This window comes from Globicephala melas, chromosome 14 (assembly GCF_963455315.2).
Source record: "Globicephala melas chromosome 14, mGloMel1.2, whole genome shotgun sequence".
NCBI classification, from domain to species: domain Eukaryota; kingdom Metazoa; phylum Chordata; class Mammalia; order Artiodactyla; family Delphinidae; genus Globicephala; species Globicephala melas.
The window spans coordinates 38,108,081-38,125,571 of record NC_083327.1 but is presented as its reverse complement, the minus strand read 5'-3'; the positions used below and the strand labels follow the sequence as shown (position 1 = coordinate 38,125,571).

Below are 17,491 nucleotides of genomic sequence, written 5' to 3'. Positions count from 1 at the left end.
CCTGTCCATTTTATTAGTGATATAGTCATAGAATTTGCCCATAGATTAAAGTCCAGATTCCTTATTCTGATTTGATCTTCAAACCCTTTACAAACTGGCTCCATCATTATCATCTTAATTCCATAACTGGGTGACTTTGCTGGGCCAGAGGTGAGAGTCAGATACTCTAGGAGAAGGAAGCCTGGTGACCCTCTTCACCTTGTAGCTATTTGCATTCACTGACATGCATCACAACTGGGGAGCCCTCTGGGCAAAGTACTTGAACCCTGTCCACAACTGGGGCTAAGACATATACAGACATGTCTGATTAACTGGGGGTTCCAGGTAGAAGCTAGGTTTCTGGGAAAGCACACTGGTAAGAGGAATCTCGTGCAGGGAGCAAGATAGGGATTGGAGGCAAAGAGGAACATCTCTGTCCTGGAGTCAGACTGCTTGGCTGACTGCTGACCACTTGTGTGTCCCTGGGCATATTTCTTTATCTGTTTAAGCCTCCCGTTTCCTCATGTGGAAAATGGGAGCACTTCTAGTCCCTACTTCATAGAGCTGTTTGAGAATGAAATGAGCTAAAATATGTAAAGCACTTAGTGAATATTCCTGTTGTCAGCCGTAAGGCTTTAGCATTAAGGAACCAGTAGTGAGCAGTTTTGGATAGAACGGTGGTTGACCCTGGAACTTCCACTTCATTTGTGTGCTCTGGGGACAAGGTGCCTATGTGTGTGGACTCAAGGTTCTGTGATCCTTTGGCACTCAAGAATCCTTCCTGTGGACCGCTCCACTTGTTCCTCTATCCCTACTCTAACTTCAGAGAACTCTACTGCCATCACCAAATCCTGGACAAACAACATAGTAATACTAGGATATATTCTTTTTGCAAAAGCAATGGCATGGATTTCAACAATCGGATGCAAAGGATCTAGCATTTAGGCAATGACAGCAGTGGTGGTGAGGGCTGGGCAGTGGCCTCTCTGGGTTCTCTTGTAGTCTAAACCTGCAGGGTTGTAACCTAATTAGCCATGGCGGAGAGCAATGAGCAAGTCCAAAATGGTCACACAAGAGAGCTCCCTCTTTTGCATTAGGCTGGATTTCCTACAGCCTGCCAAGCAGGAACGAAGAGCCATCAAGACTGGATGAATGATATAAATGAACTTATTTACAAACCAGATACAGACTCACAGATTTTGAAAACAAACTTATGGTGATCAAAGGGGAAACATGGCGGGGGAGAGGTATAAATTAGGAACTTGGGATTAACATACACCCACTACTATACATAAAATAGATAACCAGCAAGGACCTACTCTATAGCACAGGGAACTCTACTCAATATTCTGAAAAAAATCTGAAAAAGAATGAATATTCTATGTATAACTGAATCACTATGCTGTATACCTGAAACTAACACATTATAAATCAACTATACTCCAATAAAATTTAAAAAAAAAGATTGGATGAATGAACCCAAATCTGGTGAAGCCCTGCACACTTGGGCTACAGCTGTATAGTTGTAACAATCATTTGTTGAAGACCTACAGTTGCCAGGCCCTGGGCTGGGCAACCTGTAATTTACTAAGCACACACACACAAAGTTCTTTCTATTTCACAGATGAAATTAAGCCATTTCCCTAAGGTTACATAGGTAGAGCCAGGATTTAAATTTTAAGCTGATTTGGAAACCCAAGCTCTTACCTTCTATGCTACCCTGCTTTTCTCCATCTGCACCCTGGCCATATTTTTCAGTATTGGACACACTCTTTAGTTGAACTTTGACTATCTCAAATCTGTCTCATCAGATTTGGTCTGCAGTTCTTTCCACCTGTGTTGCCTCAAACACCATTATTTATTTATTTATTTTTTTGCGGTACGCGGGCTTCTCACTGCTGTGGCCTCTCCGGTTGTGGAGCACAGGCTCCGGACGTGCAGGCTCAGCGGCCATGGCTCACAGGCCCAGCCGCTCCGCGGCATGTGGGATCTTCCCGGACCGGGGCACGAACCCGTGTCCCCTGCATCGGCAGGCGGACTCTCAACCACTGCGCCACCAGGGAAGCCCCTCAAACACCATTTTTACAATGTTCACTAAGCTTTGTTGTGCCCTGCCTACACGAGAGTCACAGTCAACTGTCCCTTCTATCTTAGTTTATTTGCCATAGCTATATATACTCCTGCTTTTATTTATTGACACTAGATTTGGGGGACGATCTACAGCTTTGCTACTCCAAGTGTAGTTTGTGGTCCAGTAGCATAGGCATTACCTGGAGCTTGTTAGAAATGTGGACGCAAGGATCACACTCTGGACTTACTGAATTAGAACCTTCATTTTATTAAGATTCTCCATGCGATTCAAATGTGCATTGAAATCTGAGAGACACTAGTCTAAATCTTTGAGCAGAATCCCTGAAGCCACCAAGCTTTGGGGTAGTTCCTGATCTAGTCCAGAGCTTTCAAAAACTAATAGGCTGCTGGCATCAGCAGAACAAGAGCACTCAAGATCACCTGATAATACTTCACCTGCCCCAATACTTAAGTCCCCAATATTTAAACAGGATGTAGTTTTTCATGATGATGGAAAGCAACTGCAATAGGAAGAGACTGTGAAAAGTGCTTCAGTATGAAGAGGGGTTTAACTTACATAAATGATTGTACTGGTTTTAAAATTTGGCTGCCAATTGGACTCACGAGGGAGATAGGAAGGAAAATTCTGATATAATTGATATAGGGAATGACCTAGGCATTGGAAATTCCCCAAGTGGTTCTTACACGCAGCAAAGTTTGAGGACCACTTACCTACTGTGAATACCTTCTTCTTTCAGTTAATATAATTCTAGGGTCTATATTGTATTCAAAGATAGTTTTATTTTATTTTTTTAAAATTTGTATTGGAGTATAGCTGATTTGCAATGTTGTGTGAGTTTCTGTGACACAGCAAAGTGAATCAGTTATACATATACGTATATCCACTCTTTTTTAGATTCTTTTCCCATATAGGTCATCACAGAGTATTGAGTAGAGTTCCCTGTGTTATACAGTAGGTCCTTATTAGTTATCTATTTTATATGTAATAGTGTGTTTTAAAACGAGGTTTCCCATACTTCTTTGATTTTAGGACTCACCTGGAGTAATTGCTAAAAATATAACAACCATGCTTCCTCCCCAGCTAACTGTGTCAGAATCGCCAAGGGCCTGGGAGCTATAATTTTAACTAGCACCTGGGTTCTCTGCTCCTCCTCAGAGAGGAGGTTTGGAAAACACTGCCTTCAAAGACCAGTGAATCAGGAGCTCTAAAACTTGCAACAGCTGCCTGATTTTGTCATCTTCCTGTTTCTGGAAGGGCACCTGATCCTCACCCATCAGGAACAAAATGGTTATAAAAGAACAGAAAAAGGGACTCAGCATCATTCCACAGCTTTTATTTTTAAATTTAAAAAAAATTTTTGGCTGTGTCGGGTCTTCATTGCTGTGCACAGGCTTTCTCTCGTTGCAGCGAGCGGGGTCGAGCAGGGTCTACTCTTCGTTGAGGTTTGTGGGCTTCTCATTGCGGTGGCTTCTCTTGTTGCAGAACACAGGCTCTAGGCACGTGGACTTCAGTAGTTGTGGCACGTGGGCTTCAGTAGTTGTGGCTTGTGGGCTCTAGAGTGCAGGCTCAGTAGTTGTGGTGCATGGGCTTAGTGGCTTCGTGGCATGTGGGATCTTCCCGGACCAGGGATCGAACATGTGTCCCCTGCATTGGCAGGCGGATTCTTAACCATTGTGCCGCTAGGGAAGTCCCCATTCTACAGCTTTCTGAAGGGAACTGTTTTCTTATAAAATGCTCAGGTGGATGGTAATCTAAAGCCTAGCACAGATCTTGTCACAGGGTCACAAATATTTGTGAAATAAATGAATGAGTAGTTAAATAACTCTGGAAAGGAGCACCAGAGGGCTGGAGGAAGGAATCAGCAAACAGATGGTCTCCCTTAATTCCTGACTTTTGACCTTCTGCTCAGACACAAATTATAGTCACACGCATCTAACCACTACAACATATGTTGCTTCAGTAAACTCAACATATGACAAACAGACAAATTGGGAAGTGGTTAGTCATTGTGCAAAAGGATGATTTGATTTATAAAAATGATTCACTAAAACAGTGTGGTTTCCAGACTAGCAGCTTCAGCATCACCTGGGAACTTGTGAGAAATGCAAATTTTCAGGCTGCCCTTTACCACAGCCTGATTCAGAAACTCTGGGGGTGAGGCCCAGCATTCTGAGCTTTAATGAGCCTTCTAGGCCTTGATTCTCCTGCAACTAAAGTTTGAGAACTACTGTGCTAGAGCATTTCTTTAAATGAGAAGCTCCCCACCTGGTAAAAGAATGTTCAAGAACATACTTACTGTCAAAGGAGACCTTATCTGTATTCTATGATTGAGCTTTTCCATGCATCTTCAGAAATCTTCCAGACCGTAGTTCAGTGTTTCTTTCTTTTTTTTTTTTTTGGCGGTACGCGGGCCTCTCACTGTTGTGGCCTCTCCCGTTGCGGAGCACAGGCTCCGGACGCGCAGGCTCAGCTGCCATGGCTTACGGGCCTAGACGCTGCGCGGCATGTGGGATCTTCCCGGACCGGGGCACGAACCCATGTCCCCTGAATCGGCAGGAGGACTCTTAACCACTGCGCCACCAGGGAAGCCCCAGTGTTTCTTTAATAAAGCATTTCACACATAAGTATAATTTATTACATATACATTTAATATGAATAAATGTATAGTGTACGATAGAAAAATATCACACCACATTGCACATGGTGAGGGTTAAGTATTCTTTTATGACACTTGTACTGAGCCATAATGTAAAATATATCTCTTGCTACGAATAATGGTCAAAAACAATTTTAAAAGCACAGCTGTATATGGCACAAAGTTTGGTAGTTCTTATCCGTACGAACAGGTGAATAGGCATACAGAAGCGCTAATTATAAGGATCAAATTGGTAATCCCTGCTAAGGAAGAACATTCCTTAGATTCTAAAAAGCCTTTTTATTTCTGTGGTCCTGTCTCAGACTCAGGCAGTGAGTTTGATTTCATAGGCTGGTTGGTTGGCTGTTTTTTCCTCAGTGTCTAGGTTTTAGTGGGAGTAGAGGTAGGCACTTGGCAAATCATGAAGACGTCTATGCTAGACTACTACTATGTGTGTAATACTATGTATACCTAACAACTGTTAAAAGCAATTCATTTAGTATTTACATAATGTGGAAATAAGTGAAGGTCTTCCAAATGAGAACAAACAAAGGCTGTTTATTCAGACCTTGCTATAGCAAAAGATTCTGCCACCATTGCTTGGGTTTGGCAGAGACTCGAAGCCAGGCAGGGGAGTGGGGAAGATTTACGGTGAAAAAAGGGAAGGCTTCAGTGTGCTTTGATGGAGAAGCTAGAGACAGGCTGACTAGGAGTTGGGTATCCTGCATGACTGATTAAGGCAGCACATTTGGCTGGTTGATCCTAATTAGCAAATGGGGGCAAAAAATTGGGAAGCTAGTCCTGGTGCTCTGGGCCAATTGCTGAACAGGTTGTGTTTTGGCTTCCTGGATTGCTTGCTGTAAGGGTTGTGGGTTAGAGTTCTATTGTCAGATTGGTCTGGCCATTGTGTCACTACCCATAAAGCAAGGCAACTACTGAACCTGGAAGGCAAGTTTATTCATGTATTTAATATTTATGGTCTCTAGCCAACCTGTCCAGTGAATCAGAGATTAAAATGAGGGTTGAATCTAGTCAGCCTGTAGGTCAAAGTTTCCCTTCCTTGATCTGATTATTTGACATTGGCAGGGAGGGCACACGCCAAACTTTTGGTGAACTGGAAATGCTTGCTAATGCTGACACCTCCTCACTGGCTATCAGTCAGCTCTAGGATGGCTATTCTGAGTCCGTGCTAATCTGACTGAGCCATGAGAGCTGAGGACCCCACAGTGACCATAACAACTCAGCCCTGTGCAGGCCAGCAGTGAAGGGTAAATGGGTCTTGTCTCTACTGTTTTTGCAGCTTCTTGTGAATCTATAATTATTTCAAAATAGAAAGTTAAAAGAAGAAAAGGATCCCTGGCTGCTGTGTAGAGAACAGATGTGAGGCAGGAGAGAGGTGGGAAAGCAGGATTGGAAGTAGAGAGTGAACACGATGTGAAATATAGGAGCCAGCAGAGTGAGGTAAGTTATGTCAGAGAAATCTTTTTGGGGACATAACTATTGTATTAGATCTTCAGATTTGATTGATATCAAAGAGTGGAAACTATATGCTGGGTAAAGGAGGAAGAAGAAAATAGTAGAAATCATGACCTAGTTCACCTTCTTGTTTTCTGCAGGCCCTTACTTAAACCATGCTAGTTAAAACCATTTCTTTTTCTCTCTCTCTTTTTTTTAAGGTATCTAAAGGAGACTGCAATATCTCCCACTTATGGACTCCTTTAACAAAGCTCCTTAAATGGCAATACTGCTAACATGTTGCCTGTAACCTGGAAGCTAGACTTAAAAAGTATTTTCCCACTTCTGTGATTGCCATTTACAACCAGACTGGACTTCATGCTATTCTTCAAATGTTCTCTGAGCTGATTCCACCTGGAATTTTTCCTTTAATTTCTATTTAAGTTTCGAGGCCTAGCTCAATTACCACCTCATCCTTGAAGTCTTCTGATTCTCTCTGCCAAGAGAAAGGACTCTTTCCTATGAACCTGGAAATAATTTTATTTGTATATTCCTTACAGCATTTATCAATTCCTTCCTCTGGTTTTTGTTACTTATTGAAAAAAGTATGCCCTTCTCATTAGACTGTAGGCAAGTTTCCAGAGGTCAGAGACCCTGTCTTAAACATTCCTGTGCTCCCCACCCTCGCTAATAGTATATGTGATTTCAATGAATGTTAAATGTTGAATGACTGATTTTCTTCCTTATAATAATCTGTATATTTGAAAGTAAGGGGTACATTCATTTTGGAGCTAGGGTGATATTTTTATGTAGTTCACAGTTACTTCTGTGTATAGTTGTTAGCGCTTCCAGGAATACTTCTTCCACCTCTACCCCTGGGGCAAACTTACTGAGCATTGCAACATGAAAGAGTGATACATCTTGATTAATGATATGAATATATTCCACTAGGCCTGGTACCTGAAGTATGTAGGTAATAGAGAGAAATATTGTTTGAAACGTACAGAGTCAGAAACTACTCTGTGGAAAATTCTTCCACTCATGAGATGTTAAAATTGTAAGCAGAGAATTTGGTTGTCATTGAGCCTTGTCAAAAAGGAAAAATCTCTCTCAGTAGAAATATATTCAATATACAGTTTATACAATTGTAAATGTTACCATATTAAAAAGAATCCTGATGGAAATCATGCAAAAATAGAATTTATCAGAATTCTTTTGTTTGTAGAACACAAACCTATAGCAATTATAATTATTATAAATATTAGCTTTTTTTTTTTTTGCAGTACGCGGGCCTCTCACTGTTGTGGCCTCTTCCATTGCGGAGCACAGGCTCCGGAGGCGCAGGCTCATCGGCCATGGCTCACGGGCCCAGTCGCTCCGCGGCATGTGGGATCTTCCCAGACCGGGTCACGAACCTGTGTTCCCTGCATCGGCAGGTGGACTCTCAACCATTGTGCCACCAGGGAAGCCCAATATTAGCTATTTTTTAGTAGACTTTCTTTAGAGCAGATTTAGGTTCACAGCAAAACAGAGTGGAAGGTACAGAGATTTCTCATATATTTCCCACTCTCTCCCTCTCCTGGCCCCAGAGCCTCCTCCATTTTCAACATCCCCCACTAGAGTGGTACATTTGTTACAAATGATGAACGTACCTTGACACATCATTATCACCAGAGTTCATAGTGAATATGAACTTTTGTACCTAATTTTATAATCATAATTTTATTTTTTTATTAATTAAGGCTCCCCAATTTTATAAACTTCAGGATCCACAAATATTTGTTTTTCAACAAGATGATTTATGTTTTCCCTTAAGTTCTAATCTCTATTGAGATTTTTTTTTTCTCCTTACGCAAATATACAAACTTGAAATTGCCCATAGTGATCTCTCCTGTTTATTTATGGCCACTCTTCCAAATTATATTTCAATCTGGGCGGAAAATTTCATTAAGTGCTATTTTATGGCCCACTGTGAAATGTCAATCATTTTTTCTTTAAGCAGTTTAGATATGTTGGTAATGCATAAAATTAATTCATAAAGGAATAACCTAAGTTTGTTGATACATCGTTGACAACTGGTTTTAGTACAATAATTCTCAGCTTTGTAATCACAAAAGTAGGTATAGAACAAGAACAATATTTACAAGTCCAACATACTCATGAAAAGAGAGGAGCCCAAATGCAAACCTGATCCCAACACTAAAGAAAACCACAGCCCTCAATTCCTCTTTTAACATTGTTTTCATGCTTTCAGAGTGGAGCATAATCCAGTTCCAATGTCTTTCTAACCCATACCTCCCTTCACATTCTCTCCAAGTGTAAGACTGGGGTTTCATTGGGTCATAATGGCCTTAGGAAGCTAGGGAATGAAAGGATTGCAATCGGTTAGTACCTTTTACCTAGTCAAAGTTCCAACATGTGGGTCATGCTTTGACATTTCAACTGGAATAATGCTGAGGAAGTTTTTTGTAAATAATAAATGTTGTACAAAGGTTACTGTGTTGATGTTACTGTTGTCATTATGATGGGCATAACTTTTCATTTCTGTAAGATCAAATAAAAAGAATTGTTCATTTTGTATCAGAAGAGATTTAGCTCTTAATGGAGAAAATCCTGGCACTGAAACAAAGTAATAAGAGGCATAACATTAAAGATGATTTGCTAGGCTTTGACAGTGAAGGTTATTGTAGGGTAGAGAGAGGGGGAAAAGACTGGAAATAATTGCATGTACCTACTTATTTATTTGGTTCTTTCCAGTCTCTTTGAGGCTAACTACAATAAGCAGAAAATTAAATCATGTTGACTATAGCTACACAAATGTATTTTGGTATGTATAAATGTTAAGTCAACACCAGTAGTTACAAGCATGACTTGCAAGGAAGGAAAGATTCACTTTAAGGAAAAAGCAAATTATTAGGAGGAACCAAAAAATAGTCAGGTTTTCTACACTTGAGAGGAAATTAAAATGAAATTGATTAAAATAATCCTTTACAGACACATATAGAGAAATACAAAAATGTCTTTTAACATGTCCTATCAGACTAAACAAAATGTGTTTGTAGCTCTGGTTCTACCATATTCACTCAGTACTATTAAATATTTCACTGAAATGATATCTTAAAAGAAACAACTGTTTAAAAAGCAATTAAAAAAATCAGTCAGAAAAAATTGTGATTAATTAAAGGTATGATTCAGATTTGCTTTGGGGAATATTTGGGTGATCTGAGTTTATCTATGATGAATAGCATTAAGTTCTAAGACAGACTGTGTTTATACATTTTCAAATCTTTAATCGTTTAATTTGGTTAAAAATTCATATTTATATAGGTATGGAGTTTAGCAAATAAATGTGATTTGTTCAAAATTTGGTTTCATGGTTCAGTTCTGTACAAACCACTCATATGCATGACCCCAAACTGCAGGGAAAAGATTACTCCTGCAGAAAAAAAAGTCAGAAGGGGAATATTTATCATGAATAATTTATATTGACACAAGGTTATAAAACTGATGTATTATCTTTATCCAAATGCAGAGTAAAATGTATAATCAGGGTAATAAAAAACAACCAGTTCAGCATTATTAAAACAAGACTTAATAACAAATTCAGCATAAACAAAAGGAACTTCAGGATCCTACGCACTGCAGTTGAGCCAATTTTATGACAGACTTGTTTCTGAAGCAAGGCAGATTGTTTTGGGCATATCAGCCTTGGGTGATCACAGTGCTGTGCTGACTTCATTGTCCAATCCTCTCCCCCTCACCTCTCTGTTTTATTTCTTCCCCTCTAATATAGTCTTTGAAAACTTCACACAGAAAAAAGTGAGGAGGGGAATGCAGAGCAAATGATTTTCTGAAATTTCCTTTCAAAATGGGTAGTTAGGACATTTGAGAGGGAAGACAGAATACATGTGAATATAATCTATTATGAAGGAAGTCGTCACTGATTATGATAAATAATATTTTTGAGGACATGAAATAAAAGATGACATGTGACCAGATTTCTCTTCCAATACTGGAAGGCATATTGAAAGGAACCTAGTAAATAGACTATAGAGCCTTAAAATGAGTTTTTAAAAATACAGTGTAATATTTGCTTATTGCATTGGTTTTCCAGTTTTCACTATAACTCCCTTTAATCTTCACAACGACTCTGTGAGGTGACTCGGGTGGGCCTTTCCTTTTGGTCCCCTGAGGGGAGGTGGAGATGCTGGGATAGGCTCCAGCCAGGGCTGCCGCGGGACCGTGGGGGTCATTCACGGATCAGGGCACCAGCCCCCTCAGCTCCCAGCTTAGCTGACACCAGCGTCTGGGATCTCACAGCTGGCGAGGGCAGAGGCCGCGGAGAGCGACTGCTCCCCCAGCCGTCTCTCCTCGCAGCGCGGATTCCTGCCCACACTCCGCACGCGAGGGCCGGCCGCTCTCAGGGAAATGCGAAGGTCGGCGACGAGGCGGTGGTCAGGGCACTGGCTTTGTGGCGTCACCGTGATCTGGGTTTAAATCCCCAGACGTTTCTTTATTGTGCTTCGCTTTAGGCAATCTCTCTGAGCCTCCATTTCCCCATCTGGAGAGCGGGCATGCTTTGATTCATTCCAAGGGGTTCGCAGACCATTGAATGATTTAAAGCAATAAAAGTCTTTGCCTACTGCCTGTGTCGAAGAAAATGCTATAAATATTATTAGCTCTGGGATAGGTAGGTGACCATCTCTACCGGCTTGGGGAATCTCCATCTGCAAAATGGGCGCAATGTAGATTGCAGTCTCTTAATAGCAAACGTTGCTTTGCCAGAAAACCCCTACAGCCAAACCCCTCACCATCCCTCCCCACCGCCCTGCTCCCGCGCCCTATTCTGACCGACCAGTGTTTCCAAACTGGAGGAGCGGATCCGGAATTTAAGGAAACATTCTTATCAACCAGGGAAATTGAAAAGTGAGAGTGCAGGACAGGGTGGGTAGGGATGGGAGACAGGGGAGGCAAGGAAGCCTCACCGCTGCTTCGAATGGGTGCGAACCCGGTCGCAGTCAGGTGAACCGCCCGCGCCCACTGCTCGGCCGGGAAGCCTCGGCTGGGACCCTGTAAACCGACCCTCAGGACCCGGAGCTGGACCCTGGGAAAGGAAACTGAGGAGGGAGGGGGAGGGACTTTAGGGGTAGGGGCGGGGCCTTCAGGGAGGGTCTACCAGAGCTTGAGGGGCGGAGCTGAGGCTAAGCGGGCAGGGCTAAGGGCGGGAGCTCGCAGAATCCTTCGGCTGCGCGCGCCACGTCTCTCTCTGCGAGCTGGTTGGGGAGAGGCGGGGGGCAGAGGAGGGAAAAACCGCGCGGGGAGGGAGCTATCTCTTCTCGCGAGAGCTGGGACCGCAGCGGCGGTGGCGGCGGCGGGTCCGTGAGAGTAGCGTGGGGGCGGGGAGGAGAGGCGGCGGCGGCGTAGGAGCTACGCCACACGCGGCCGGGGCGCTGGGAGCTCGAAAGCAGAGCGGGGTCGTGGCGGCGGTGGTGAGACGAGGGAGGCGGAGGAGGGGGTGCCATGGCGGGGCAGCAGTTCCAGTACGATGACAGCGGGAACACCTTCTTCTACTTCCTCACCTCCTTCGTGGGGCTCATCGTGATCCCGGCCACATACTACCTCTGGCCCCGAGATCAGAATGCCGGTGAGTCCTGCCGGCAGCAGCCCGTGGACACGCGCAGGCTCCGCCGGCCCCACCGGGCCGCGCCGTTCCCACCCGCTCCGGCCCAGCCCGCCGCGCCCGGGGTGATACCGCCCGCGCGGCCGGGCCTCAAGTCCAGGCGTCCGCCGCTGGCGGGGCCCGAACTCGGCGGTGTTTCCCTCTGTGCCTCTCCGGGTTCCTCTCCACCCCCTTCATTGTCCTCCTCGGGAGTTTCGCTTTGCACCCTGTCCCCCATTGTTCTGGACGCTCCTTGCAGCCTCGTTTTGCCTCTTTGTCTTCTCTGCCTCCAGTTTTATTGGGTATTTTTCTTTACGGAGGGAGCAGGGTGGGATAGGGAGGATGGGAATTGGGAGGTGAGAGAAGAGTTGGCCAAGGAGGAAGCCGAGCGTGCAGGCTCCACTCTGAGCCCCCAGGCCACGGTCTTCTTACCCCCACAGCCCAGTTTCCCTGTTGCAGCGGTCGTTACAGATGTTTCGGGCACCTTGTGAGCTGGGTGGCAGGTATAGGACTCCATCTGAGCTCGCCAACCGCCCCTCCCCCCGTGCCTTTCCCCCGTTGCTTTTTCATTTGTTCACTCACACTTGGGGGGGGGGGGTTGGAAGCAATGCCGTTATTCCCCTTAGGAAAAATTAGGCTTTTCTCTCTATTTCCGTTTCTTTGGAGTTTCCTGTTTATGGCGGAAAAAGTGCAAGTATGAAGGAAGGATTAAGTCTTCTAGGTAGTCCAGTTGTGAGGTAGCTGGTACGTTTGCTTTTAGTTCTGAATCTTTTCACATTAAACAACATCGGATTAGAACACAGAATTATTTAGATTCTTTGCAAGGCATTTTATGTTTGGGTTTTGGATTCCGTTTGTTGCACTCTACTAGGATATATGGCAGGTGATATTCTTAAAACCGATAGAACTGCAAGGCCTTAGTAGGTTGTTTGTGGTAGCGTTAACAGTAACAAGTAGCTTTTGAGTAAGAACATTTAGGGAAGGCTTTCTGTTTCACAAGAGCTATGCTAACTTGAGTAAACAGATTCTCTCAAGTTGGGTGTGGTGGGAGTCTGAGTTGTCCAGGTGGTATACTGTACTTTGGGGACACTGTTACCAGTGAAACATGGAATCAAATCGGAACTTGTTATGCTTTAAGACTGATTCAGTGCTTTTAGCTACTTACAGTTTCACAGGAAAACTAAGTAAGCTTCAAAAATCAAATATTAAAATATCCTGTTGTGTTATTCAAAATTACTACTACAGATCCACATGCTTTATTCAAAACGCTTGAGGACAGGTATGCTACAGAGTTTTTCAAATTTTAGAAAGATAGTGCCTACCCTAACAAGCCTTTAAGGGTCGAAAACAGCACCAATAATCAAATTAATATCCCAACAGCAAAATATGACTATGAATAAAGGTTATAAGTAGCCTTCTATCAGTCCGAGTCACCAAATTATGTTCCTGCAAACATCTAGGCGTGTAATTTTGAATTTCAGAGTTCTTATGGCAATATTGACTTTTCAGGGGTATCTTCTATATGAAAGCATAAAAAGATTTACCCAGCAATTGTACAGCATTAAAGTTGAGTTTAATCTTTGTTTAGCTTTTTTAAAAGATGACACATTTGGGGGCTTTCAGTTTCAAGGTGACAGTTGTTTCAACGTTGCTCTTTTGGAATTGTTGGGCTCTTGAGTCCATCAGAAAGTATGGCGTCATTTCAGATTGGAAAATGTAGGGTTTGACAAATAGAAATAGCTTTGTCATTGGCATATTTGACGTGTTAATTGAAGTTACTCTGTTATCCAAAACATTATCATTGGAATCCTTTTGCCTTGATTTTTGTCTAATCCGTTGGGCTAAGTGTGCTTATAATTAATACCCCTTTTGGTAGTTGAAGGGTCCTATTTATCTTACTCTCTTGGTTGTTTGCAAATTGGCTGAATAAGATGACTGAATACTTTTTCAGACCTTTATGGGCAAAAGCTCTGTGTGAAGTAATAATATGGAGGGTTTGGATTTCCTTAGAATAGTGGTTCTTAAACCTGACTACTCATTAGAATCACTTGGGGGACCTTTTAAAAACACTTAGACCCATCACCAGATATTGTGATTTAGTTGGTCTGGAGTGGGTGCTATGTATTGGTTTTTTAAAAGTCCGTATGTAATTGTAAATTGTAACTAGGTTTGAGTAGTGTTGCTAAGGTAGGTAGTGGTCTTTTGTTGGAGTTGTCATTTTGGGAGGTGGTGTATTTCTTTTGATATGTGCACTTTCCTGAAAACAAAAAAACCTCTAATGTCTTAGCTTTTTTATTTTACAAAGCTAAGAAGTACTTACTGTAGAATAGGGCTGTAAAATTCTTGTAGTTGAAAGTAGAATATTTTTGTTAAAGCAACTTTAATAGGTTTATAATGATATTTGACAAGAGAAAATAACTGTTTCTAATTATTAGAAATTCAAATAATCCAGAGAGGGCTTTTATTCTTTCCATAAGTTAAGGATTATAGATCCTTTGAATTGAGATAAAATATATCACTGCTTTCCCCAGATTTTGGAGGTTTTTTTTTTTGACTCCTTGATCTTACTTTTTCAAAACTGCCAAGTTTTGAAACCTGGATCTGCCAATTACTGTGTTATCTTAGGCAAGTGATTTAATTTCTGTGTTTTAGTTTACTCATTTGTGAACTAGAGACAGTAGTTATCTGTTTTATAGAATTAAATTAATAAAATAGATATATGTAAAATGTTTAGAACAGTGTCTGACACATATTGGGGCTCTTAGCTCCTGCTGTTTTTGCTGGTTACTTAGACTTTGTGGAACAGTTTGATTTGGTACACTTATGTACTCAGATTTTTTCCCCCATTGTTTGAAAGGATTAATGAAACTTTTTTAAAAAAAGTTACATTCCTTTATTCTTCTTTGCTTGCTCCCTCTCAAATAGTGTACAAGTGATTTAGCTCTCTGACTTGGGAATGTGAGTAGGAGTTCACTTTTAGTGTTTAGTAGTAAAGTAAAAAACGCTGTATTTGAAGTTAGAAGTTTTGGTTTTAAGTTCCAGTCTAGTCCCTGTTTAGTTGTTTCTGAACTCTCATCCTCATTTTCTAGGGGTGATAATAATAACCTGCCCTACCTACCCAAGAAGTGATTATGAGAAGCAAAGAAATAAATGCATATAAACATGCATGCTTGTAAAACTAAATATGCTGTAGAATTTTCTTCATTTTGCAAGTATCTATAGAGCATAATACTTTGTGCTAGATGCTGCTTCTAGGTGATGGATCAGATTTTTTTTTTTAAAGCTTTTTTTTTATATTTATTTTTTTATTTGGGGCAGCATTGGGTCTTCGTTGCTGCACGTGGGCTTTCTCTAGTTGTGGCGAGCCGGGGCTACTCTTCGTTGCGGTGCGTGGGCTTCTCACTGTGGTGGCCTCTGTTGTTATGGAGCACAGGCTCTAGGCACATGGACTTCAGTAGTTGCAGCACGCAGGCTCAGTAGTTGTGGCTCGCGGGCTCTAGAGCTACGTGGGATCTTCCCGGACCAGGGATTGAACCTGTGTCCCCTGCATTGGCAGGCGGATTCTCAACCACTGCGCCACGAGGGAAGGCCAATGGATCAGGTATTTAAGGGCTTATAGCTTTTTTCTTAGTAAGTTGCATATACTCAGTGCAGAAAAGATCAAAGGAACAGAACAAAAATTGCTTGTAATTCCATCACCCAAATCACCCAGAAGTGATTAAACATTTTGGTGTGTGCATCCCCTTGGGATGACTTTAGACATAGTCCCTTTTCTTGTTGGGGGGAGACCCCACATCCTCCTCCAGTCTTAGACAGATAATTGTGATCCTCACCTCAGCGTTGCTGCTGTTCATTGAATGTTGACTAGCCTCAAGGATGGGTAGTGCTGAATGCACTCACTATAGCACTTTAAACTAGACTCAAGTGTTATCCCAATTTTATTAATGAGAAAATTGAGCCCTAGAGGAGGTAACCAGCTTGTCTAAAGCTATATTGCTACTAGGTGGAAGATTGAGTGTTGGACCCAAATCCATCTTATGCCAAAGCTTCTCTTGTTAGCCACTACCTTATACTCTCTCCTGTAATTACTATAACACATTATAATAAGTATTAAAATGATAAGTGGAAAGTGCTGTGGGAGCACAGAGGAAGGAGAGAATAATTCTGTTTGGGGATTTGGGTGTTTAATGTAGAGGAGTTGATTTGAGATAGGTCTTAAAAGGTAAATGGGAGAAGTGCATCAGTTGTAGGGGAAAGCATATGCAAAAGCGTGGAGATGTTCAGTAAGTGGTAAAGATTTAATGTGATTGGCACTTAGGAGCAAATCAACCATTTTATACTTCATCCTATAAGTTATTGGGTAAATAATGGAAGTTTTTAAGTAGGATAATTTACATGGTCAGTTTTGCTTTTGTGGAGCTTTGAGTGGAAAATGGTTTGGTGGGAGGTGGTGGTGTCTGGGTGGGGAAAAACTAGATGGAGAAGGAATCCATTTCAGAGGCTTATTAGTCCTTTGAGATGTCAGCATATAGGGGAATGAGCAGGTTAGAAAGAGAATTCTAAGATAGCATGGGCTGTTTGTGGAATATAAGTACCGTGGAGGGAATGAGAGAGTGGAGTGCAGATTTTGTTTTTTGGTTTTTTTTTGCGGTACACGGGCCTCTCACTGTTGTGTGGCCTCTCCCGTTGCGGAGCACAGGTTCCGGACACGCAGGCTCAGTGGCCATGGCTCACGGGCCTAGCTGCTCTGCGGCATGTGGGATCTTCCCGGACCGGGGCACGAACCCGTGTCCCCTGCATCGGCAGGTGGACTCTCTACCACTGTGCCACCAGGAAAGCCCTGGAGTGCAGATTTTGAATTTTTCATTCATTTCTGTTTTGTTTCTCTTCCTCTTAAAAGCTGTTTGGTGATTGGTCCAATAATAACATATTAACTTTTATCAGTTTTAGGGTTGAGTGCAGGGAAAAGGATGGGGATGAACATTTTTATTTAAAATGAAATGTTGGCTTTATCTATTGATTTATCTAGATAATTTCTAATTACAGTAGAGTTATCTCAATCTCTTGTTGAGTGGATTTTTTAACAGAAAAAACTAGCTAGTTATCAGTTTTGTGTTCAAAGGAGTATATTTTATGAATGTTCATATTCCACTTAGAACATATAGTCTTCCTAAGATTTTAGATTTTGAAGGGGTATTAGAGATCTGAGAAGTTTGAGTCATTTTAAAGTAGTCATTCCCTCTGGGTTCTGTCTGGACAGAAAAGGTATCAGACGTGAGCATATACACATTTAAGTCCCACGTCATAGAGGAAACTTGGCAGTATGAATTATAGTACAACATTTAGGTTTTATAAATGCGGTGACAGACATTGGATTAGTAAATGCATTTATAAAATTGTTTTTAAAGGCCATCTTGCATTCTTGCTTGATCTTGGAGAACCTGAAAGACAAAGATAGGCTTACTTTCATATAAAATAAAATTTTCAGATGTTCATTCCCTTAATTATACTTTACAGGTCATAACAAATATATCCATATTGTACTCAGACTTCCTTTTAAAAAAACGTCCCATTACCAGACTCTGTTCATGACAAATGTTGTTACACCATCTCACCGTCACATTGTTGAAAGGCATTATTGTTCATTCTCTTAATAAGCGAAACCAAGTCC

At 42.0% G+C, this 17,491-nt stretch overlaps 1 protein-coding gene across 2 annotated transcripts in view; it reads left to right on the top strand.

Moving 5' to 3' along the window:
* Window positions 1–11,540: 11,540 nt before the first annotated feature.
* The window catches only part of SEC63 (SEC63 homolog, protein translocation regulator), a 71,307-nt gene continuing 65,356 nt past the window's right edge, over window positions 11,541–17,491 (top strand). The window contains exon 1 of one of the 2 annotated variants that reach the window (XM_070043457.1): window positions 11,541–11,805. In XM_070043457.1, coding sequence (XP_069899558.1) covers window positions 11,682–11,805 — 124 coding nt within the window. In that variant the 5' untranslated portion in view covers window positions 11,541–11,681. The remainder of the gene's footprint in view (window positions 11,806–17,491) is intronic. The other variant, XM_030882902.3, reaches the window with a different exon arrangement.